Source organism: Cnephaeus nilssonii (genome assembly GCF_951640355.1).
Source record: "Cnephaeus nilssonii genome assembly, chromosome: 19".
In the NCBI taxonomy this organism is placed as follows: Eukaryota; Metazoa; Chordata; class Mammalia; order Chiroptera; family Vespertilionidae; genus Cnephaeus; species Cnephaeus nilssonii.
Window position 1 is genome coordinate 3,186,133 of NC_137090.1, and position 23,623 is coordinate 3,209,755.

Below are 23,623 nucleotides of genomic sequence, written 5' to 3' on the forward strand. Positions count from 1 at the left end.
CCAAGTGCACAAATTTTGTGCACCAGGCCTCTAGTATTTATAATACCAATAAGCTTTGTTTTTCCAAAACTTTTACATTTAACCTTGTTTCATGTAGCTGCAGTTCATGAATTTTAATTGCTGAATACTATTTCATTGTTTGACTATACCACAATTTATTTACTCATTCTTTTGCTAATGGGCATTTAGGGTGTTTACCGTTTTATTGGGATTTTATTGTAAACAATACTGCCACGACTGTGCTGGGCATGCCTCCTTGGCATATATGTAAGCACTTCTCTAAGGTAGATACTAGAAGTAGAATTTCTAGGTCATAGAATATGTGCTTAACTTGACTAGTTAAAACTGTACTAATTACCGGCAAATTGCTCCATAAAGTAGCTGGACCAATTTACACTCCAACAGTGGCTTTCAATGCTAATTTAGAACTGGCGGGGCCTGGGACCTCTCGCCTACAAGCTACACACCATGGCCGGAGGGTCTGAGGCTCAGGGAGCTCCAGGCAGGAGCCCCGACCGCTCCCAGCTCCGCCCTGTCGTCCTCCGAGCACTTCCGGGACCGGGAGCCCAGGGCCCTCCACCGCCTCTGGCGCCTCTAGCGGGAAGGAAAGGACCTCCGGCTCTCGCCCGTAAAGAGGAGTCTGGCCTGGGCGGGGGCGGGGCTCCTGGGTCCGAGGCGTGGCCTTGGCTGGGCGGGGGCGTGGCCTGGTGGGCGGGGTGGGGCAGGGCCTGGGTGGAGGCGTGGCTCCTGGGTGTCGGGGGCGTGGTCTGTCGGGGGCGGGGCCTCCGCGGCGTTCAGGCGCCGTCGCGGCCGCCTCAGTAGGCTTCTGGAGGCGGGGGCGGCGCCGACCTGAGGGAAGATGGCGGCGCCCTTGTGGCAGGCGGTGCTGGGCGCAAGTCGGAGGTGGCGGTGCTTCAGCACCTCGGGTGAGGGGTCTAAGGGTGTGGGGCTCTTGCAGGTCCCCATTAAGCCCGAACCCTGGGACTCGAGCCAGCGCCCGCCCGCCCTCCGAGGGGCCGGGCCGTCGCCGGCCTGAGCCGTCCCGCTCTCTGCCCGCAGCCGCGCTGAGCCGCCGGACCCCGCCGCTGGGGCCGATGCCCAACGAGGACATCGATGTGAGCAACCTGGAGCGGCTGGAGAAGTACCGCAGCTTCGACCGCTACCGGCGCCGGGCGGAGCAGGAGGCGCGGGCCCCGCACTGGTGGCGGACCTACCGGGAGCATTTCATGGTGGAGTCAGGTGCGGGCGCCCGGAGCCGGGGCTGTGGGGGCGGGCCCCGAGCCCTGGGGGCGGGGGCCGGCCTGCATCCCGCGTTGGTGGTATTGTCCAGCCAGGATTTTCACACCTGTTGGGCCCCCTGCTTGAAAAATTCCCTCCCCCATTAGAGGTCCCCCTTAGCTATTTCTACTCCTAAAATCTTTGTCCGCCGCCGCCCCCCCCCCCCATTGCGAGTCGGAGCGCCCTCTGTGCCCCTAAAATACTCCGTGTGTAGCCCTGCCCACACTGCACTTTCTTACCGCTGCCTCTCTCCGATTGTGAGCCCCCAAGGACAGGGGTCCCGCCTGTCTTAACCATCTTTGGATCCTTGCACCCCCACAGTGTACAATACTTTGCTGAATGAAATAGAAAGCCCTGGACACGGTGCCTGGGGAAGGCTGCCCTTGAGCAGCTTTCAAGTGCATCCTTTCGAAACCTTTGCTGGGCCAGTGTTGAGGGTGCAGCGTGTGTTACTGTTATTGACTAATGTAAATGGAAAAGGTGTTGGGTTAAAAGTTCTCTAGGGCCTTGCTACCCAAAAGCCTGTTCTGGGACCAGCCGCACAGACATTACCTAGGAACTCCTTAGAAATGCACTGCCGTGCCCTGGCCAGTGTGGCTCAGTTGGTTTGGAGCCCCTCAGGTACTCCAAAAGGTCACGGGTTCGATTCCTAGTCAGGCAATGCCCAGGTTTTGGGTTCGATCCCCAGTAGGGGGCAGCTGTTTATGTTCCTCTCTCTTTCCCCCTCCTCTTTCCTCTAAAATCAATAAAAATCATGTCCTCGGGTGAGACTTTAAAAAAAAATAAAAGAAATGTGGTTTCAGTTCCCACTCTGACCTGCAGAATCAGAATCTGAATTTTAAGAAATTTCCCCGGTGACTTGTATGGCTCATTTATAAAAGTGTGAGAAGCGCTTCTTTAAGTTCTAGCTTCAGCTATTCTACTGAGGACACAGGTGTGTGTCCGAGCCCCGCTGTGACAGGCTTGAAGGTGATCCCAGCTATAATTGGGAGGCATGTGCCTCTGTTTCCCATGACCTAGACAGTCAGTGGAAGGGGTTAGGGGTTAGAAAATGCACTCTCAAGCTTATCCAATTTGCTTAGCAACTGGACCCTGCTCAGGTCTGAGAAGCAGACTACACAGTGTTTTAGTTCAGTGGTCGGCAAACTGCGGCTCGTGAGCCACATGTGGCTCTTTGGCCCCTTGAGTGTGGCTCTTCCACAACATACCACATGTGGGCGCGCACGCACAGTGCAATTGAAACTTCGTGGCCCATTCGCAGAAGTCGGTTTTCGGCTCTCAAAAGAAATTTCAATCGTTGATATTTGGCTCTGTTGACTAATGAGTTTGTTGCCCATTGATTTAGTTTTGTGAATTAAAGGGGAAGCTTTAGCAGCAGATCTTGGGCAAGTGAGAGGACTAGGTAGAGACAGGTGGCTTGGCCAAGAATCGATCCCACTTCCTCCAACACATCTTTCCTCCCTAGATCCCAAAGACAAGATTGACATTGGGCTGCCGCCACCCAAGGTCTGTCGGACCCAGCAGCTGCTGGAGCGGAAACAGTTCATCCGGGAGCTGAAGGCCGATGTTGAGGAGGAGCGGGCCGCCCGCCTCCGCACAGGTAAGCCCTCCCAGGGGAGAGGCCCTGCTGTGTCCCTGCCCCCACGCCGGGCCCAGCTGGCATCGTTCCTTCCCAGTGTGCATTCCGCTGGCGGCTGTGCGGGCCGAGTGGGAGAGGACCTGTGGGCCCTACCACAAGCAGCGGCTGGCGGAGTACTATGGCCTCTACCGAGACCTGTTCCACGGCGCCACCTTCGTGCCCCGCGTCCCCCTGCACGTGGCCTACCCCGTGGGTGAGGACGACGTGATGCCTGTGTACCACGGCAACGAGGTCACTCCCACAGAGGTAACTGCCGGCCTGTGCCCCTTCCTGCCCTGTGCGCAGACCTCCCCGCAGGGCCATGTCCTCCCTTCTCCAAGAACGTCTGTTTGTCACAGCGTCTGTCCCTCGTTCTCTCCCCATCAGGCTGCCCAGGCTCCAGAGGTGACTTATGAGGCAGACGCGGGCTCCCTGTGGACACTGCTGCTCACCAACTTGGGTAGGTGTCTAGGGTACAGGAGCCAGGGCCCTGGGGCGGGGGCGGGGCCAGGTGGAGAGCCGCAGCCCCAGCTCCTTTCGTGGGCCCTCAGTCGGTGGGTCTGTTTATGTGCAGATGGACACCTGCTGGAGCCGGATGCCGAGTATGTCCACTGGCTGGTGTGAGTACCTGGGGTGGGGCCGTGGGTCAGGCACGCGGGGAGGCCCTGGCATCCTGGGAAGAGCTGCCCCTGAGTTTCCGTCTCGGCTCCCTCGCGGGTTAACAATGGGACTGTGGGTTAACCTCCCTCCCCTGGAGGTGGCCCCTCACCTCTGCTTCCTGAGAGAGTGAGGGCCTTAGGACCCAGTGGCTGCAAACAGGAAAGAAGAAAAGCAGGCAGCGGGCCTTGGGCCTTGGCTGCTCCCACGGGCCTTCTGGTCTCCCTGAACGCACCTCCTCACCCGTGAACCTAGGATGAGGCGTCCACGTTCCTTACCCGCCTCAGGGGCTCTGTGACAGTCCAATGAGAGGGACCGTGAGCGGCCTCTGGCAGACGTGCTCAGGTGGCCGCCTTCTGCTTTCTCGGAGGCTTTGGCTCTGAACACCAGGAGGCAGAAGTCAGGCAGGTGGCTGCAGCCTTGGAGTTTCTGGGTAGTCGAGGCCCGTGACTGGGAGGCTGGTTTCTGTCATTGTTATTCAACTGCAGTTACCAACCTGCAGCAGGGCCCTCTGGGCTGCCTCTTGAGGTGGGTACAGTGGCCGTTCCGGTGCCAGCTGGGCAGGCACTCTGACAAAGCCCAGAGTTTCAGGAAACGGAGAAAGAAGCGGCTCAAAGGTGTCATGGTCTCCGCCCCCCGGCTCCCGCCCCCCGGCTCCCAGGGCATAGCAGACAGGCTGCTGCCTTTGCTCTCATCCTGACTCTGCAGCTAGGCCTCCGCCTCAAGCCCCAGGGGTTCGCAGAGCTCCAGCTCCTGCTTGATTGCGCAGAAGAGGTCCTTGTAGGCTCTGTGTCCCCCGGGCTTGTCTCAGCCTCTAGGAAGTGCTGGATGGGGACGCTCCCGCCGCCACTTCTGTCCAGTGGCAATTAACAGCTTCCTTTCCTCCTGCCAGAACCAACATCCCAGGCAACAGGGTGGCTGAAGGACAGGAGACGTGTCCCTACCTGCCCCCCTTCCCTGCCCGGGGCTCTGGCTTCCACCGCTTTGCCTTCCTGCTCTTCAAGCAGGAGAAGCCCATCGACTTCTCTGAGGATACCCGGCCCTCCCCCTGGTAATCTATACCCCCACACTTGTCCCCGCACCCCACCCCCAGCCCAGCTTCCCAGCAATGGCCAGCCTTGCTCAGTCATCCTGCCTCTCTTCCCTCGGGACTTGAGACGGGCAGGCCCTCAGGGGCTTCTCGGGATTGCCTCTGGGGCAGAGCGGGTGTGGGGCCCTGGTGTCCCTCCCCACTCACACTCTCCCCATCTTACAGCTACCAGCTTGCCCAGCGGACCTTCCACACTTTTGATTTCTACAAGAAGCACCAGGGAGCCATGACTCCAGCCGGCCTGGCCTTCTTCCAGTGCCGCTGGGACGACTCGGTCACCCACACCTTCCACCAGCTTTTGGGTAGGGACAGTGGGGGGCCGGAGGGGGTGGCTGGCGCACACTCACAGACCTTTCCAGACCTGGCAGGCAGTCCTCCGCTGGGCTGGCTGGCTAGTCCCACCCTAGAGACAGGATGGGGTTCGGGCCGGCAGCAGTCCACACCCACACTCCTCACTCTTCTTGCAGATATGCGGGAGCCCGTGTTCGAGTTTGTGCGGCCACCCCCTTACCACCCCAAGCAGAAGTGCTTCCCCCACAGGCAGCCCCTTCGCTACCTGGACCGGTACCGAGACAGTCATGAGCCCACCTACGGCATCTACTGAGTGCTAGACTGCCACCCCCTCAGAGGGCGGGCTGGGCCTGGGCCCTCCGTCAGGCTCCGCGGGCAGGAACCATAAACAGCTCCAGGGGCCAAGCGGTGGGGCTCTGGGCCTGTCTCAGCAGCCCCGCTGGTGGCAGGTGGGGTGTGAATAAAGATGATGTCTATAGCTGGTCTGGGTCTGTGTTCCGGGAGCAGCCAGCTCCCCTCCCCACCCCCATGGGGTTGTATTGCTTTGTGGTGGGAGGAGGGCTGCCTCCCACCCCAGGAGTGACCCCTGGGATCCAGTGGCTGAAGACAGGTCCAGAAGAAAAAGCAGGCCGAGGTCTTGGCTCCTCCCACAGGCCTCTGGGAAGAGGCCTGCCCACGGAGCATTGGCCCCTGGCGGGCTGTGGGGTGCAGGCTCCTGGCCTGTCAGGTGTCTGAGACCTCAGGCTCACACCCCTGCTTGGGACAGAGCCCCTGCCCCCTCCCTGGTGGTTCGGGCAAGTCTGTCTCTAAAGGGAAAGACCTCCTCTAGCCAAGCAAGGAGCTCTGTGCACCTTCTCCAGAAAGCGCGACTTCACATACTTACAACCCAAGACACGGTGCTGCATTGCGCTGAGGGCAGCTTACCTTTCCAGTGGGCCGGGTTGGCGTGGCTCAGTGGTTGAGCATCGACCTATGAACCAGGGTTCGATTCCCAGGCAGGGCACATGCCCGGGTTGTGGGCTCGATCCCCAGTGTGGGGTATGCAGGAGGCAGCCGATAAATGATTCTCTCTCAGCATTGATGTTTCTCTCTCTCGCTCCCTCTCTCTTCCTCTCTGAAATCAATAAAAATATATTTTTTAAAATAAATAAATTGGGCCGGCTTGGTCTGAAGAGTTAACCCTCCTCCAGCTGGCCTGGGCAGACTCGCCCTGCCCCGGGGCAGCTGGGTTTGCAATCAGAAGCCCTCTGCTCTGAAAAGGGGAGGTTCTGGAGCAGCAGCGGCTCACACAGAGCGGGGGTGCCAAGTGCAGTTAAGTGCTTCCGGTTTCCATGAAGGGGGTGTGGGAAAACCGCTGGACCGGTCTGTGATTGACCAGAAAGGCCCACCTCATGTTGATAGGGAGACACCTGGTTTGGCAAATGCCTGAAACAGCTCCAGGGGAAGTGCAGCGGGGCCGGTGGGCGGGAGGGCGCTGAATGAGGACTGGCTGCGCCCGCTCTTCCTGCCGGACCCTCCCGCTCGCCCCGTCCACGTAACCGCTGAGGCCGGAGGGCGTGGGGGCAGATTTTCAGATGAGGCCTGCGGACAGGCGGAGGCCCCTTGGGGTTCTTGTCTCTGGAGGCGGGGACCGGACCCCCTGCTCAGGAGCTGCCGCCCTGAGGTCTAGGGAAGCGGGAAGGAGGTCCCAGGGTGAGGCCGGAGAGCTGGACCCCACCTCCCAGCCCGGGGGGGGGGGGGGGGGCAGGAGGCAGACGGAGTGGGGGGCCGTGGGCGGGGTCGCAGGGCGGGAGTGGGTGCGGAAGCCGGCGGCGCTGGGCGTGGCGGCTGGTCCGGGTCCTCGGAGGAGGGCGGTCCCCCTCTTCTCCCCAGGCGGGCCCTCGCTCCTCCCCGCCGCACCCGCGGGCTCGGTCCCTTTAAAAGCCGCGGACCGCCCGGGTGTGCTCCGCCCGCCCCGCCGCCGCCGCCATGGCCCAGCAGCTGCTGCAGGAAAAGCTGACCTGCGCCATCTGCCTGGAGCTCTACCGGGACCCGGTGACGCTGTCCTGCGGCCACAACTTCTGCGGGGACTGCATCCGGGACTGGTGGCGCGCCCACGAGGAGAGCCCCGAGTGCCCCCAGTGCCGGGAGCTCTGCCCCGCGCGCGCCGGGCTGCGCCGCAACGTGACCCTGAGCGACGTGGTGGAGGCGGTGCGCGCCGAGCCCCCGGCCCCCCGCCCCGACCCCGACCCGGACCCCGACCCCGACCCCGGCGCGCGCTGCCCGCAGCACGGGCGGCCGCTCGAGCTCTTCTGCCGCACCGAGGGCCGCTGCGTGTGCAGCGCGTGCACCGTCGGCGACTGTCGCCTCCACGAGCGGGTGCTGCTGGACGCTGCGCGCCGGGAGCGCGAGGTGACACACCGGCGCCCCTCTGCTCTCTGTGTGCGGGCAGCTTCTTTACGCCGCGGCGGTGGTCAGAAAACGCACTAGGAATAGATGCCCCAGCTGGGGACAAGGCCCGGGTGGGGTTGGGGGTGGTGAGGAGCTGAGGGGGTGAAGCTAAGGGCTGTGCAGGTGAGGAGGTCAGGGGCCAGAGCCAGGGGTCAGGAGGTGACCCCCGTGGCTGCCCAGGTCTCAGGGAACAGGCCTGGGCGAGAATGCTGGTGGCACAGAGACGGGCACTAAGCACGAGGGTTTGCAGGGGCCAGTAGATGACAGCAACGAGGGACGGGGACAGGCGGTCCCACCGATGGCACTTGTGCCAGTGGAGGGGATTTTGCTAGAAGGAGGGGAAGTGAAGTAGGGCTGCTGGGTGTCCTCTGGGGGAACCAGATGACCCACTTCCTGCTCGGGCCTGGACTCGGGAAGATCTGATGGCTTTGGCCACACTGTCAACCTCTCACCATTTCCTGGTCTGGAAGTGGGGATAACACCCATCCTCACCTGCAGGTGTGGCTGGGAGGAGAGGACGCCAGACAGGTGCTTGGCCAGGTGCAGGGAAGCAGATCCTGGCAGCGGGCGTTCTTCCCGCTCTGGGACATTACATTTATATCCTGAGGGGCCGGAGGGGGCACCGCCACACAGGAGTGCCCTCTTCCCCTCGGGCCCCCGGTCAGCCTCGCCGGGGGCGGCACGAGGAGGGGACACCTCACAGCCAATGCTGGCCCCCTCTTGTCACTCGCCCCCTGTCCCCCGGCGGACACCACAGGCCCAGCTGAGAGCCACGCTGGAGGTCACCCGGCAGCAGGCCACCCAGGCCGAGGGCCAGCTACAGGAGCTGCAGCAGCGAAGCCGCCGGATCCAGGTAGCGGCCTGCCCGTCCCACCCCCCAATGCATGTTGTGCCCTTCAGGCAGCCACAGCTGGTCCCTGGGACCCCGGGCAGTAGGTGTGAGCCACCTTGAACATGCCTCCTGGGATCAGACAGGGAGGGGCTGACTGGGGGAAAGAGGTTCCAGGGACCCTGTCTCCCCATATCCGCACCCCTCAGCCCAGTGGGCAGCGGTGGCCCCGGCCACCCTAGGCTCCTCCTGTGCCCACCCAGAGCTCGGCCTGCACCCTGGCTTCCATGGTCTCCGGCAAGTTCAGCCGCCTGCTGCAGGCCCTGGAGCTGCTTCAGATCAAGGCACTGCGGGGCATCGAGGTGGCCAAGACGCAGGCCCTGGCGCAGGCCCAGGAGGAGGAGCGGCGGCTACAGGGCCACCTGGAGGCCACGGCCGTCTTTGACCGCAGGACCCAGGACCTCCTGGAGCAGTCGGATGACCGAACCTTCCTCCAGGTACCAGGACAGAGGGCGGCGGGTTGAGGGACCAGGGTGCCTGCCCCTTGCTCCCGGCTCACTGCAGCTGCCCGGGACTCAGGGGTCACAGTTCCTGGCGCCCCCAGGGCCTCTTGGGCCGCTGACCCCCCCACAGTGGGATGCCGATCAGCAGCTGGACGGCCTGAAGGGATTGCTGAGCCAGCTCTGTGGCCTCCTCCTGGACAGTGGGGACCCCCGCGGGGCACCAGCTGAGGCGGCTGACTCGGGTCCCCCGGGTAAGGCTGACCCCACATCTCTCCCTCACCCTGAGCCCCGCTGTCCCTCCCACTGAGGGTGGGAGTGGAATCAGGGCCCAGCCCCCATGAGCTCCCCTCCCCCTCACTCCCCTAACTCTGCTTTGCCCCCTAGAGACCCCAGGCGCCCTGGCATTGGTCCCAAGCCCGGTTTGTCCGCTGAGGAGGAAACTCTGGCAGAGTAAGGAGGCCCAGCACATGCGTGTGCATCTGTGTGCGCGTGTGAGTGCATTGTGCACACATGTGGATACGGGTGTGTACACATGCACTGTGAGCACATGTGTATGTGCACGTGTGTCTGTACACGTGTGTGTGTGCACGGGTGTGTGTGTGTGTGGCACGTGCTATGACTGCCCCGTCCATGCCCTTCCCTGGGTCTGGCCTCGCCCCGGCACCCCTGTTGCAGGAGGCACGCCTCCTACACGCGGAGCCAGTTTAGTGTTTAAGGCGGTTCTGGGCCCACAGAGCTGGATCGGTCATGCTCCTCCTGCTGCTGTCAAGTTCGTTCCCTTTCTGGACCTCAGTTTTCTCATCTGGGAAATGGGGCTAACGGCCGGTTCTGCCTCAGAGGCCGCCGCCAGGACTGAGCGCTCGCTCCGCGGGCAGTGTGCCTGGCAGGGGCTTAATCGCCATCAGTGGAGCGTCCGTCTCCGTCTCTCCTGTCCCCTGAGGGTGGACACGCACAGGCACCCTGCCCGCTCACCTCCAGTCCCTCTCTCCCCAACAGATTATCGCAATCTGACCTTCGACCCGGAGAGTGCCAACCGCCACCTTTACCTGTCTCGGCAGGCCCGGCAGGTGGAGCACCGGCGGGTGCCCCGAGGCCCGGCCGAGCCGGGCAGCTTCGAGCTCTGGCAGGTGCAGTGCGCCCAGAGCTTCCGGTCCGGGCGGCACTACTGGGAGGTGCACACGCCGAACCACTTGGTGACGCTGGGCGTCGCCTACCCGGACCTGGCACGGCGCAAGCTGGGGCCCTACACGGACAACATCGGCCGGGGGCCCGGCTCGTGGGGGCTCTGTGTTCAGGAGGACAGCGCCCAGGCCTGGCACAACGGGGAGGCCCAGCGCCTCCGAGGGGTGCCAGGGAAGCTGCTGGGCGTGGACTTGGACCTGGCCTCTGGTTGCCTCACCTTCTACAGCCTGGAGCCCGAGACCCAGCGCCTGCACACCTTCCACGCCATCTTCACCCAGCCCCTCCACCCTGTCTTCTGGCTCCTGGAGGGGAGGACCCTGACCCTGTGCCATCAGCCTGAGGCCAGGTGCCCTCCGGGGCTCCAGGAAGAGGCCTCGGGGCTCCGCTGAGGAAGGCACAGGGGGGAACTCTGGACTGGGGACAGGAGCCACCGCGCCTGTGTGCCCAGGAGCCGCCCTTGCCCCTGGCCTGGGGACCTGAGGCCACAGCTATCGCGGGGCCAGCTGTTGGCCAGCAGACTGACTCAGGGTGAGGCTGGGCCACTTGTGGGGGTGGAGGGACCCCCAAACTGGAGTTAACTTTGCCAGCCTCTTTGAAAGGGGACAGGGACTAGGAATGGAGTAAAATGGGAGGCCCCTGCTCCAGGCAGAGCCCAGTTCCAGCGGCTGCCTGGGCGTCAGAGGCAAGGGCAGCGCCCAGGGTCCCCTGGTCCTACAGGAGAGCCGGGCAATGTGGTGCCCGCCACAGACGGCGGCAAAACAGTGCACCAGCGGCTCCAGCGTGCCTGCCACCGAGACTGTAGCCGGGGAGCTTCGGGGTGTGGGGCGGGGAACCGCAAACTCTTCCTAAAGACAATCTAGAGAAAGGTGGTTTTTACCTCCTCCTCCCCGTCTCTGTCTCTCTTCTTTTTCCTTAACATTTTTTTAAGTTCTTTTTTTTTTCTTAATATATTTTTATTGCCTAGGAGAGGGAGAGAGAGAGAGAAACATCAATGATGAGAGAGAATCATTGATCGGCTGCCTCCTGCACGCCCCTCACTGGGGATCAAGCCCACAACCAGGCATATGCCCTTGACTGGAATCGAACCCGGGACCCTTCAGTCCGCAGACCAATGCTCTATCCACCTAGCCAAATCAGCCAGGGCTTTTCTTAACATTTTGCTATATTCTAATCTCTTATTTTGTACATCCTTGTGGCTGCCACTCCATAAACAGTTGTGTTTTCTGCATTTTTATTGAACGTAAGCATTTTTCACATTATAAAAACTGTTTCCTGAACGATGATCCTGTAAACAGTCATTCTCATGGCCGTCAGGGTTTTATTGACCCATTATCAGACATTCCAATTGTTGGATTTGGGCTCCTAAAGATATTGATGTGATGAGTATTTTTGAGCAGGGTAGGGCGTCGTCCCAATATGCCAAGGTTGTGGGTTCGCTCTCGGGTCAGGTACATACCGGAGTTAACCAGTGAATGCATTAGTCAGTGGAAGAGCAAATCGGTATTTCTCTCCTAAAAATAAAGTCTTTCTAAAGGATAACACATGCAAACGCTCCAAAAAGTACAAAAAATGTTTGTGTTTGTTAGAAGTGTGTCGCCCTCCCACATTGATACCTGGCCTTGGTCACTGCCACGGTTGCAAACCCCATCTTGTGGCCTTGCTCCTCAGCCGTGTGGCTCTCTGGTCAAGGACAGGGCCAGGCCTCTGATGGGTACAGCCTGGGCAAGGAGCCCCCAATCAGATTCCTAAGGTGTGGGGAGTTCCCCAAACTTGGGGGGCGGGCATCTCACCCTGGGCAGCCTGACAGAGTAACAGGAGGCAGCAGGACCTCACTGAGCAGCCGTACCCCGTGGGAGGAAGCAGGACTGGGCTGGCCCCGCGGCCATCACTGCTGGCCACCCCAGGGTACAGCTCCCACCCATCCCTCCTCGTCCGAGGGCCCCAACACACGTGTCCAGCTGGCTGAGCCCACACTCTGACAGGGACAGCGGAAGGAAGACTGGCTCCCTTTCGGCTCCCAGGGGCCCTTTATTCTACGAATGTACTTTCTCATGGGGTGTCGGTGTCTCCATACTGTTCGGTGGGAGTGTTCTGGATCGTGACTGTGAACCTTTATGTCACATGACGAGATGCCATTCTGTAGTGGGAATCGGAGCAGTGCTTCTCTGGGTGTAAGTCCCTCGGAGAGCTCCTGCCGTGGACTCGGTCTACTGGCTCTGGCAGAGAAATGCATTGGTAAAAGGGAAACGAAGCGGGGGCGTTGGGGAGTAACCTTTGACTAGCGTGGGCGTTTCCAGCACTTCTCCCCCACTGCTCACAGGTCTGGGCGTCTGTGCGGCAGAATCAGGAGGAGGGACACACAGACAGAACAAGGACGGGAGGGCAGGAGAGATTTTACAAGACAGACCCTTACAGCGCAGGAGATATTGCCAATCCTGTATAATAAAAGGGTAATATGCAAATTAACGGTCACTCCATCACAAAGATGGTGGCACCCAGTCCTCTCAGCCCTGCCGGAGGCCCCCAGGCCTGGGGGGCGGCCGCTGAGAGGGGGCAGCGTGAGCAGCCTGGCTGAATGCTTGCTTCGTTGCCCCGGCGACGAGGCAAGCGTTCCTCACCTGGCCGCGGATGGGCCTCTGGGCCGCGGGCGCGGAGCGGCCAGGCCCCGCAGAGAGCTACTGGTGCACAGATTTGTGTGCAGGACTACTAGTATGGAAATAACTAAGGATAGTGCCAGGTGGGTCCTGGAAATATAGGGGGGGCACTTTGTAAAGTATATGATTGTCTAACCGCTATGCCGCACACCTGAAACGAATACAAAATAATAATAAAAAGTTTGAATTAAAAAACTAAAAAATAGCCCTAGCCGGTTTGGCTCAGTGGATAGAGTGTTGGCCTGCGGACCAAAGGGTCCCAGCTTCGATTCCGGTCCAGGGCAAGTACCTTGGTTGCAGGCTCCTCCCCGGCCCAGGCCCTGGTTGGGGCTCATGCAGGAGGCAACCAGTTGATGTGTTTCTCTCACATCGATGTTTCTCTCTGTCTTTCCCCCTCTCTTCCACTCTCCCTAAAAATCAATGGAAAAAATATCCTCAAGTAAGGATTAACAACAACAAAACAAAAAAAAAAAAAACCTAAAAAGTACATCTTTTAGGGGCTTAGGGGCCAGTGGAGTTGGAGGGAGTTGGGTTGGAGGTCAGAGAGGTAAGGGGTGGAGAGGAGGCGGCTCTCCCCCAGGCAGGACGGGAAGGAAGGGAGCAGCACAGCCATCGTAGGAAACGTGGCTCCAAGTCAGGGGACTGGAAGCTGGAAGACAATGGAGCCAGGCCTTCGAGATTCGGAGAGGAAAGGATTTCCATTCCAGAATCCCATACCCAGCCAAACTGTCAATCAAGGTTGAAGCCTGAACAAAGACCTTTGCAGGCACTTGCCCACCCAGTCTCAGGAAGCCCCCAGAGGACTTTTCAAAAGCAAAGAAGTAAATCAGTGAAGGGAAAGGAAGGTCTGGGATCCAAACAATGAACTGGGACATGAAAGGTGAGTAAGAATGTAAATCTCCAGGAATCGGAGCACAGCACCCACACAGGCTCATGGCTCATGAGGGCACACTTGAGAGTGGAGGTAACTGCTGACAGGAACTGGCTGTCCGTGGGAGCAAGGATCCGGGGTATGCGGGGCACAGGACTGCCAGTTTTTATTATTCTAAGCCTCATTACACGAAACCGTTTACTCTTTAGGGACTCTAAGTATATTATTTGAAATAAACACATCCCATTGTTTAAAACTTCAAGAGGCGTGGGTCCCGTTTCAGTTTCTTTCAAAGATGCAAGCAGAGCGAGGCTGGCTTGTTCATGACTCGCCTTGGCTGGGCGGCTTTTGCTTTGTTCACTTTTGTTTCTGGTCGACTTTTATTTATTTATTTTTAATATATTTTATTGGGTTTTTTGCAGAGAGGAAGGGAGAGGGATAGAGAGTTAGAAACGTGGATGAGAGAGAAACATCAATCAGCTGCCTCCTGCACACCCCCTTCTGGGGATGTGCTTGCAACCAAGGTACATGCCCTTGACCAGAATGGAACCCAGGACCCTTTAGTCCCCAGGCTGACGCTCTATCCACTGAGCCAAACCGGTGAGGGCTTTATTTATTTCCTAAGCGATACTGCAACCAGACAGACTCAGCGATGAGGCTCAGGATTATTTTCAGCCTGCACCTTCTGGGTTTAAACTCTTCCTCCTCGGCAGGACTAGTTATGCGACCTGTATGGCAAGATGCGGAGCCTGTGGGAATTCCACTTCCCATCCCTCACAACAGTCCTTGTAAGGGTAGAGACAGAGGGAGATGCAGGCAGGAGCATGCTCCAGCAGAGCTCAAAAGTGCCAGTTACCCTTTACCCTTCAGAGCCAGCTCACTGAAAAGGAATGACTATACTGGGCAAACAACTTTAAAGCTATGATAACGCAAATAGCTATCAAAATGCCACACCCCCCCTCCCCCCCCCCGACGGATCAAATCGCCATGCCTTCCTGGGGGAGCAGATCTTCCTGAACAGGCTGTGGGGGAGGAGGCAGAGGGACAGCTGGGACTCGCCCCTGACTACCCCCCAACCCGAAAGGTACCCCATTTCCCCTCCAGAATCAGGCAGGCCTGTGGTGTCCGCAAGCCCAGGAGCAGGGTGGCACTGACGCCGGAGCCTCTGAGCCGCTCCTGTCTTGGCAAACAAGGGACCTTCAGGATCAAGGGCTGCCTGTGGAAACCAGCGTATGGAACTCATTACCCGCCTTCCCGCCAAGGCAGGCCCGCCCAGGCCCGCTCCCTCGCTGTCCTTCCGCCCTGAAGATCTCTTCCCGCCCTGGTTTCTGCACTCCTGAGCCCTAGCGGTCAGTCTGCGAACGCCCAGCTCCAATGTCACTTCCTCCAGGAGGGCCTTCGTGATTCCCGCCTTTATCATGAATCCCCCCAGCGGGAGTGGAGGGCACCTCTCTTTCAATGTTTCCTAGATCTTAGCTTTCTCCCCCCCACACACACCCCCAACCCCACCCCCAGGGAAGGAAGATGTCAGGAGGCTCTCCATAGCATATTTCTTTCTTTTTTTAAAATATATTTTATTGATTTTTTTACAGAGAGGAAGGGAGAGGGAGAGAGAGTTAGAAACATCGGTGAGAGAGAAACATCCATCAGCTGCCTCCTGCACACCCCCTACTGGGGATGTGCCCGCAACCAAGGTACATGCCCTTGACCGGAATCGAACCTGGGACCCTTCAGTCTGCAGGCGGACGCTCTATCCACTGAGCCAAACCGGCTAGGGCTCCATAGCATATTTCTAAAGTAGACATTCTTACCCTGGGGTCTTGCGGGGAGAGTCTAGCTGTGTTTTCATTGTCCTCTAGCTGAAATTGAGCATTTCTCTCTGTTGTGAATGGAGAGAACACACCACAAAGCTACTAGCAATACCGGTGACTTGTCACCAATAGAAATTACAGACAGTTTCAGAGCATGTTGCCATGGTGACAGAGACGTTGGAATACCATTTATGTTCATCACTGTTTCAAAGATACAGTAACTGTTAGGCCCCATCAGATCTTGTTGTTTATTGTGTTAACACACATAGCCCGGCCGGCGTGGCTCCGTGGTTGAGCATCGACCTATGAACCAGGAGGTCAGGTTCCATTCCCTGTCAGGGCACAGGCCGGGCTTGCAGGCTCTATCCCCAGTGGGGGGCGTGCAGGAGGCAGCCAGTCAATGATTCTCTTATCATCGATGTTTCCATCTCTCTCCCCCTCTCCTTTCCTCTCTGAAATCAACAAAACATATTTTAAAAAATATATATTAAAAAATAAAAGCATCACATACAATAAAGTGCACCATTTTAAATACATAGTGAGATGAGTCTTAACAAAAGCCTCCACTTGGGGACCCGCACCCCCAGCCCCAGGCACACCACAGGTGCCCACGCGTGTCCATGGACCAGAACTGAATTCCTCAAACAAGGGGCTTGGAAGAAGACATTGACTTCCCATTTCAGGGTTAGAAAAGGCCCAAGTTCCCCGGGGGGGGGGGGGGGGGGGGCGGTAAATGGAGTCGCTAAAGGGCACAAACATGCGCACATCAGCAGTTCTTTTCCTGCGTCAGCGGCTCCGGAGCTGAGAGAAGGGAGCTGGAGGTCAAAGGTGCTGGCTGCGCGACACTGTGGCCACATTTTTGGGGGGGGGGGGGGCCCTGCAGGGTAATGGAGGGGTGAACTCCTTCCCGGTTTCCTTCCAGCGTGCTGCCCTCGCTCGCATCCTCTGCCCTGGGCCCTCTCTCTCACTCCTCGCAGCAGCGCCGCCCTTCAGACCCGCGGGCCCAGGAGGACCCATCACCCAGGAGCCGCTCGAAGTCCGGGGGCGCAGGGCCACCCCGCCGTCAGAGCTGGGGCGGGGTGTCAGGGACCCGGGGGCGGGCCAGTGGCGCTGGGGGCGGTCCGAGCTGAGGAGGGGCGGGGGCGGGGCCCCTGGCGGCGGTTCCAGGGGGCGGGGCCCGGGCGGGAGCGGTTCGGTCCCGCCCCGGCGGGAGCAGCACAGGCGGCGCCGGGCGGCCGCGGAGCCATGGACGGCAGCGGGCCCTTCAGCTGCCCCATCTGCCTGGAGCCGCTGCGGGAGCCGGTGACGCTGCCCTGCGGCCACAACTTCTGCCTCGCCTGCCTGGGCGCGCTCTGGCCGCACCGCGGCACGGGCGGAGCCGGCGCCCCCGGGGGCGCAGCCCGCTGCCCGCTGTGCCAGGAGCCCTTCCCCGACGGCCTGCAGCTCCGCAAGAACCACACGCTGTCCGAGCTGCTGCAGCTTCGCCAGGGCTCGGGCCCCGGGCCCGGGCCCGGCCGGGCCTCGGCCCCGGCCCCCGCTCCCGAGCCCGCGGCCCCCAGCGCGCCGCCCAGCGCCCCCGAGCCGTCGGCTCCCTGCGCGCCCGAGCCCTGGACTGCGGGCGAAGGGCCGGTGCGCTGCGACGCGTGCCCCGAGGGCGCCGCCCTGCCCGCCGCGCGCTCCTGCCTCTCCTGCCTCGCCTCCTTCTGCCCCGCGCACCTGGGTCCGCACGAGCGCAGCCCCGCGTTACGCGGACACCGCCTGGTGCCGCCGCTGCGCCGGCTGGAGGAGAGCCTGTGCCCGCGCCACCTGCGGCCGCTGGAGCGCTACTGCCGCGCGGAGCGCCGGTGCCTGTGCGAGGCCTGCGCCCAGGAGCACCGCGGCCACGAGCTGGTGCCGCTGGAGCAGGAGCGCGCGCTCCAGGAGGTGGGGCGCCGGCGCCGCGCACGGGTCACGGCGGGCGGGCCGAGGGTCACGGGTCGCCCCCCGCCCCCCATTTTCCCCATTCTGTTCATGGTCTCCTGTAAGTGGAGGATCCTTGCTGTCCCTTCCAGCCCTGACCATGCCCTCCGCTCGCTGTGGGACATTGCGCTCGGGATGGGCTGGGCTGATGGGGGGACCCAGTGAGAACGGGAAAAGGACGCGGAGGGTGGGCAGGGGGCTGACGCCCAGGCGGGGCCCGTGGGGGTCTAAGGCAGGAGGGATCTGGGTTAGGCCCTGCGGTTCCCGGGCAGCTGACTCCCGCAGCGCGGCCGATGAGACCGACCAGTCCCTGCGGGTCGGGCTCAAGCTTCGGCCAGCGCGGAGGCAGCGGGTGGAGATGGGTGTGGCGGCGCCCGGAGTGGCCGGCGGAGCACACAGACCGCTCTGTCCCGCTGTCCGGGCCGCGGTGGGACCATGTGCGCGCGGTCCTTCCCGCTGCCTCCGCCCCCAGTTTCCTTTGGCCTCCAGCCCGGTCTTGGCGCTTTGGCCTCGGGATTTTCCGTCTCTCCAGCCTGAGCCGCCGTGACTCATAAGACCCAGGGGATTTGCCCGGAATCCCCATTTTTAAGGCCTGGATTGGGGACACGGACTCTTTAGAGACAGGGGTCCCCAGCACAGCTGAATGGCCTCTTGTGTGGCCCCTACTCCCTCCATTCTCTGCCTCTTCTCCACTGAAGGAAGTTCTCCAATGAATGTGACATGGAGGACCACGGATGGCCTTGGACTTGCCCACTGGTCAGAGAGGGAGGCCGACAGCCCCCAGCCATTTGGGACCCCCACCCGCCTCGGCCTGACGTAGTGCCCTCTGACATTTTGTGGGACATCTCGGCCACTCCCAGTCCCACCGATACCACTCCCACGTCGCCCCTGTCCTGCCCCGGGGTGAGGCCTGGGACCCCAGGGCAGGCTGTGGCCGCTGCCCGGCTCCGTGCTCATGAAGCTGTCGCCCACAGGCCGAGCAGCCCCAAGTGCTGAGTGCCGTGGAGGACCGCATGGATGAGCTGGGCGCCGGCATCGCCCAGTCCCGGCGGACCGTGGCCCTCATCAAGGTCAGCTCCGGCCCCGACCCCGGCCCCTCCTGCGGGAGGCTCCTGGCACTGTGAGCTCGCAGCGTGGTCTGGTCTCCTCCAAGGAGGCCTGTGCCCAGGGCATTGCCCAGTCCCACTGAGCACGAGTGTCTCCCCCGACCTGGCATAGACCCAGGGCGGCCCCGGCGGGTCCCTCGGCCCCTCCCAGAGGCTGGGGTGGGAGAGTGGGGTCTGGACGGATGGGGCCCAAACAGTGATGTTCTTGGCCCGGTGCAGAGCGCAGCCGTGGCTGAGCGGGAGAGGGTGAGCCAGCTGTTTGCGGAGGCTGCGGCCACCCTGCAGGAGTTCCAGAAGGAGGTGCTGGGCTTCATCGAGGAGGGGGAGGCCGCCCTGCTGAGCCGCTCCCAGGGCGACCTTCGGCGGCAGGAGGAGCAGCGCAGCAGGCTGAGCCGGGCCCGCCACAACCTGGGCCAGGTCCCCGAGGCCGACTCAGTGAGCTTCCTGCAGGTGAGGCCGCATCTGGGGCCAGAGAGGCAGCGGGTGCCGAGCCTGCAGGGCTGTGCCAGCTCCCGGCAGGGCTGCCTCACCCCTGCCGTGAGGCCCTGTGGCTCGCGGGGCCTTCATGGGCTTGTATCTGGCACAGGAGCTGCTGGCGCTCAGGCTGGCCCTGGAGGAGGGGTGCGGCCCCGGGCCTGGTCCCCCGCGGGAGCTCGGCTTCACTAAGTCATCCCAGGCGGTGAAGGCGGTGCGAGAGGCGCTGGCCGCGGCCTGCGCCAGCCAGTGGGGGCAGCTGCGGGGGCTGAGCGGTGACGAGGACGGGCCGCACAAGCTGGGCCCAGAAGGTGGGTGCCCCTCCAAGTGACTCACCTTCCCCAGGCTTCCCCCCCAGGCCGGGTGCCCATTCAGGGGCAGAGGATGGAAACCGCCTGTTGCTGGGCGGAGCCCAAATCCTGCCAGTGACTGGAGCCACCACCCCGCAATGACCAGTCAGCCGCTTTGGCACAGCCTACAGGACGGGGCGGGAGGGGGCTTCTCCTCGCCCACCCTGTCACTTCAGAGGGGCTGGGGTCCGGGGGTAAGGGGGGCAGAGGGCAGATTCCGAGGAACACAGGGTACCCTACTTGGGCGGTGTGCCTGTCCCAGGAGGCTCGGGCTGCTGGGAGGAATTGGGGGAAGAGGGAATTGGGGTCACGGCTTTGGAAGGGGCACCTTGGGGAGCAGCCCGGTCCCCGGTAGCTGGTGAGACCCCTCCGCTGTCTCCTCTCTGCAGCCGATGCTGAGTCCCAAGACCCAGACACCAGCAGCCACCTGGACAGCGAGGCGCCCCGGGACTACTTCCTCAAGTGTGAGTTCCCCTGGGCTCGGCCCTCTGCACACGGGCCCTCTGACGCCGCAGGGCTGGCCTGGCCCTGGAGTCCCTCCCTTGTCCATGGGGTGAACTAGGCCAGCTCATGGGGCGCTCTCCAGCAGGCCTGGGTAGTGCTGGCTGCAAAGGTGGGCGCCTAGGGGAGGGGGTCCTCTCTGGCCTTGCCCCTGAGCCCCGCGTCTCCCTCTCCCGCCCGGGGAGCAGTCGCCTACATCGTGGACCTGGACAGCGACACGGCGGACAAGTTCCTGCAGCTGTTCGGCACGAAAGGCGTGAAGAGGGTGCTGTGTCCCATCAGCTACCCCGAGTCGCCCACCCGCTTCACCCACTGCGAGCAGGTGCTGGGCGAGGGCGCCCTGGACCGGGGCACCTACTACTGGGAGGTGGAGATCATCGAGGGCTGGGTCAGCGTGGGGGTCATGGCTGAAGACTTCTCCCCACAAGAGCCCTACGACCGGGGCCGGCTCGGCCGCAACGCCCACTCCTGCTGCCTGCAGTGGAACGGGCGCGGCTTCTCCGTGTGGTTCCACGGGCAGGAGGCGCCCCTGCCCCACGCCTTCTCGCCCACGGTTGGGGTCTGCCTGGAATATGCCGACCGAGCCCTGGCCTTCTATGCCGTGCGGGACGGCAAGGTGAGCCTCCTGCGGAGGCTGAAGGCCACCCGGGCCCGCAGGAGCGGCCCCCCGGCCTCCCTCGGCGACCCCTTCCAGAGCTTCGTGGACAGCTACTTCCCGGAGCTCTTCCGGAGCCGGCTGAAGCCCGCCTTCTTCCTGGAGAGCGTGGACGCCCACCTGCAGATCGGGCCCCTCAAGAAGTCCTGCATATCCGTGCTGAAGAGGAGGTAGAGCGGGCGCCGGGCCTCGCCGCTGCTCGGCTCCTGGCGTGCGCGTCTCCGCAGCCCACACGTCCTTCCTCAGCAGCCTCGTTTCTAGAACACTCGGCCTCCCACCTCTCAGGGAGGAGGCCTCCCAGACCCTCTCAAGTGCCTCTCAGACCCCCCTTTCCGCCCCCCCCTGCAGGCCTTGTTTCCGGGAGAGAGAGCCACAGCCAGGACAGATCCAGGCTGCCCCAAGCCCTCCTTTGCCAGGTGCCCAGGACAGTGCCTGGCACACAGTAGGTGCTCAATAAACATCTGTTGAAGGAATGACTCCTTCGTGCTCTCCACCCACCAAGACTTCCCCGGTGTTTCTCATCTTTCAAGAGCCGGTCTTGAAAGGCAGGAGAAGGGAACAGAGCCCCTGGTCCCGGGATTCCTGTTGGGAGGGAGGGAGCCCAAAGAGGGGGCTGAAGTGGGGTGCCTGCCCTTTCGGGGCAGCCCTACTCCCTGGTTCCGGGCAGGGGCAGTTAGAGACGGCTTCTCCCGTGGGGGTCCAGCCCACAGTCGTTCTGGCTGCCCACGGGTTTGCTTTGCCGGCCTGGTTCCCGTCAGCTGTTTCCATCCTTAATGCCACAGCCTCGCTCTGGACCTGCCTGTGGCGTTTATGCCCAGGACTAAAGGCAGACATCACCCCCTCCGCCCCCCCCCTGAGAACAGAGCACGGCTCCTGGGCGTGGGCAAGAAGGCTGGAGACGCGAGTTTCTGTCACTCACACACCTCAGCCCAGGAAAGGTGTGACAGCTGACCCGGTGTGGCTGGAGCCCAGAACATCTCCAGTAAAGGGACCTGTGTCCTCTGGACTCTGCCTCACCTCCTGGCCCCGCTGTGCAGCTGAGACAGGGCTCAGCCTCCAGGCTGGGGAGACCCGTGCCCTGCACCCCAGCAGAGCCTCTGCTCTGTCTGGAAGGGCGGGTGCCCCCTGCTGCCCGCAAACCTTCATCGTGGCCTGGGATGCCCCAATTCTGCTCCCTGAGGCTGCCTGCCCGGTGTTCCAGGCCAGCCTGCCCTCCCTCGGTTTTTTGTGGCCCAGGGGCACCCCAGAGGCACCCCAGAGAACCCGCAGCAGGAAGGGCCAGGGCAGACGGAGGCCTCTCCGCACCCGGCCCAGGTCAGGCGGGACAATGGGTGAGTTATGCAGCCAGACAGCAAGGCCATACAAGTCCTGCCCTGGCTGCCTCGGCGGCTAAAAATAGTCCCTCCTGCGCAGCCCGGCCCCAGCCCACGGCCAGGATGTTGTTTTTCTGGGCGGGCCCTCCTGGCTCCTGGTGTTTGGGTTCAAAACACCGTTCCCTAGGCAGCAGGGCCCCCAGCTCACCCAGGCGCTGGGGCCCATGAGGGAGGCGGCGCTGGGGCCCTCACGAGGTGGACCCGTGGGGCTTCCTAGTGTCCGCTCACCTGCTCTGAGCCTCCCACCTTTCACAACCCCTCCCACCACCCCCGCTCTGTCTCATCCCGCCCCCTCCCCGGCACCGGGGCTTCCTGGTGGAATTCCGGCTGACTTGTCAGGTCTGCAGCCAGCGTGCCCGCCACTTGCAGTGATTTCAGCTCCCAACACTCATGTGCGACTTCCTCGCAAACCCGGCGCTGCAGCCTCACAGCCCAGCGCAGGGGCGGCACCCAGGCCGCACAGCGGGCACGGGGCTGGCGGGCGGGCGGGCGCGGCCCAGGTGTCACTGTGGTCCCCACTCTGGGGTATCCACACGCCTGCCCTTCCTCTAACTCTGGGATCATGCTAGAGCTGGAGGGATGGCGTGTGGGAGTCTCTGTGTTTCTCTGTGTATTCGTGTGTCTGTCTGTGTGTCTATGCATGTGTGTGCCATGTAGGAGTGTGTACATCTGCCTGTCTGCCTGGGTGTACGTCTGTATCTGTGTGTCTGGATCCAGCTGTACTTTTCAAACTGTCCTGAGAAGACCAGGAGATAAGAGGTGCCCGAGGTGGGGCAGGTGGCAGCTGGGAAGGGGCAGGGGGGCAGGGCTAGCCCCGCACCACCCGCCGACACTTGAATTGGATAGATTTCACTGGAGATTGCTTGGAAAAAAGAGGAACTGTTAAAAAGAAAAAAGGTTAGAAACCCCATGTAGTCCAAGCCTGCTGCCTCTACCGTTCCCACAGGAGGAAGCCGAGGCACGGACATGCAGGTCCCCCCAAGGGTCCCCGGTCCCGCACATGCTCCATGCTCCACGCGTAGGTGTGTCCTTGCTTAGAAATGTCTGAGCACGTGCACGCACACACATGCACAAGCATGCACTCTTCCCCAGCGTTGCAGTAGCCTGTATGAGAGCTGCCCTGGGCCGGGCCCGGTTGCCATGGCCACCAGAGCCCTGGCGGGGCGGCCCAGGATGTGTGGTCTCCGAAGCTGCCGCAGGCGCCCAGCACAGACAATGGTGGAGAGTGTGAAGGGCCCTGAGCTGTCGCTATTGCCGAGTCCGGCTCCTTTGGGCCAGGCGGGGAGCCGGCCTCCGCTTGCACTTTGTTTCTGGGGGAAAATGAGTCCAGGATCTCCGACAGCAGACCGGCGCATCGCTGCTCTGGCAGCTGCGGACTGCGGGGTCCCGCACCCCTGGGTCCCGCACCCCTCACCGCTCCCAGCCCCTCCGCCCGCCCCAGGAGGGCCGAGGCAGACACCATCTCCACCCTTGTCCTCCCCTCCTCGGTCCCCTGCCCGCCCCTCCTCCCAGGCCCAGGCTGTGGCCAAGCAGCAGGCTGTCCGGGAAGGCAGGCTGGGCTGGGAAGGGCTGAGGTCCAGAGGCCCTGCTGGGCTGGTTTCCCCGGGAGGAAAATAGCACTTAGCTGCAGGGTCTGCGTCAAACCCAGTCCCACGCCCAACACACACACACACACACACACACACACACACACACACACACGCACACACACGCACACACACACAAACGCACACGCACACGCCCTTCGATGCCAGCGTTCACGCCCTTTTGCATTCTCCTCTGGAAGATGCATAAGAAGGGCTGGCGGCCGGGGTGCCCCCCCCCCGAAGCCCCAGCCTATGTCCCGGGGCCCTCCGACAAGGGCCGGATGGCGCTCACACCAGGACAGATCTCTGTCCCGTGGCGCCGTGCCAACCCAGAGTACCGCTCTGCTGAGCTGGGAGACACAGCGCCACCTCCAGAGGTGCCTGCGGTCGAAGGTCTTACCCTCT

General features: G+C 62.0%; 3 protein-coding genes across 4 annotated transcripts; all 3 read left to right on the forward strand.

Annotated features, from left to right (window-relative positions):
* The first annotated feature begins 792 nt into the window (after positions 1 to 792).
* MRPL38 (mitochondrial ribosomal protein L38) lies at positions 793 to 6,039 on the forward strand. 2 transcript variants are annotated; one of them, XM_079798694.1, is made up of 9 exons: positions 793 to 926; positions 1,060 to 1,239; positions 2,744 to 2,878; positions 2,955 to 3,163; positions 3,284 to 3,356; positions 3,471 to 3,516; positions 4,446 to 4,604; positions 4,809 to 4,945; positions 5,111 to 6,036. In XM_079798694.1, exons 1-9 carry the CDS (start codon positions 860 to 862, stop codon positions 5,245 to 5,247), a joined length of 1,143 nt encoding a protein of 380 aa, XP_079654820.1. In that variant the 5' UTR covers positions 793 to 859; the 3' UTR covers positions 5,248 to 6,036. The 2 variants fall into 2 exon arrangements, with proteins under 2 accessions (XP_079654820.1, XP_079654819.1); XM_079798693.1 differs by having other exon boundaries at positions 4,809 to 6,039.
* A 704-nt stretch (positions 6,040 to 6,743) lies between these two features.
* TRIM65 (tripartite motif containing 65) lies at positions 6,744 to 12,664 on the forward strand. Its single transcript, XM_079797136.1, has 6 exons — positions 6,744 to 7,325; positions 8,122 to 8,217; positions 8,457 to 8,690; positions 8,773 to 8,947; positions 9,081 to 9,146; positions 9,693 to 12,664. The coding sequence occupies exons 1-6, from the start codon at positions 6,903 to 6,905 to the stop codon at positions 10,265 to 10,267; spliced, it is 1,569 nt and encodes a 522-aa protein (XP_079653262.1). The 5' UTR covers positions 6,744 to 6,902; the 3' UTR covers positions 10,268 to 12,664.
* A 3,750-nt stretch (positions 12,665 to 16,414) lies between these two features.
* Positions 16,415 to 20,739, forward strand: TRIM47 (tripartite motif containing 47). Its single transcript, XM_079798960.1, has 6 exons — positions 16,415 to 17,137; positions 18,148 to 18,243; positions 18,499 to 18,729; positions 18,866 to 19,064; positions 19,493 to 19,567; positions 19,793 to 20,739. Exons 1-6 carry the CDS (start codon positions 16,460 to 16,462, stop codon positions 20,431 to 20,433), a joined length of 1,920 nt encoding a protein of 639 aa, XP_079655086.1. The 5' UTR covers positions 16,415 to 16,459; the 3' UTR covers positions 20,434 to 20,739.
* Positions 20,740 to 23,623: the final 2,884 nt, after the last annotated feature.

Excerpts from the sequence above, each read along its gene's own strand:
- MRPL38 (XM_079798693.1), top strand. The coding sequence starts at position 860 with ATGGCGGCGCCCTTGTGGCAGGCGGTGCTGGGCGCAAGTCGGAGGTGG. Across the intron at positions 1,240-2,743 it reads GCATTTCATGGTGGAGTCAG|ATCCCAAAGACAAGATTGAC; the intron begins GTGCGGGCGCCC and ends TTTCCTCCCTAG. Across the intron at positions 3,357-3,470 it reads ACTGCTGCTCACCAACTTGG|ATGGACACCTGCTGGAGCCG; the intron begins GTAGGTGTCTAG and ends GTTTATGTGCAG.
- TRIM47 (XM_079798960.1), top strand. The coding sequence starts at position 16,460 with ATGGACGGCAGCGGGCCCTTCAGCTGCCCCATCTGCCTGGAGCCGCTG. Across the intron at positions 19,065-19,492 it reads GCACAAGCTGGGCCCAGAAG|CCGATGCTGAGTCCCAAGAC; the intron begins GTGGGTGCCCCT and ends TCCTCTCTGCAG. Across the intron at positions 19,568-19,792 it reads CCGGGACTACTTCCTCAAGT|TCGCCTACATCGTGGACCTG; the intron begins GTGAGTTCCCCT and ends CCCGGGGAGCAG.
- TRIM65 (XM_079797136.1), top strand. The coding sequence starts at position 6,903 with ATGGCCCAGCAGCTGCTGCAGGAAAAGCTGACCTGCGCCATCTGCCTG. Across the intron at positions 8,691-8,772 it reads ATGACCGAACCTTCCTCCAG|GGGTCACAGTTCCTGGCGCC; the intron begins GTACCAGGACAG and ends CCCGGGACTCAG. Across the intron at positions 8,948-9,080 it reads GGCTGACTCGGGTCCCCCGG|AGACCCCAGGCGCCCTGGCA; the intron begins GTAAGGCTGACC and ends TTTGCCCCCTAG.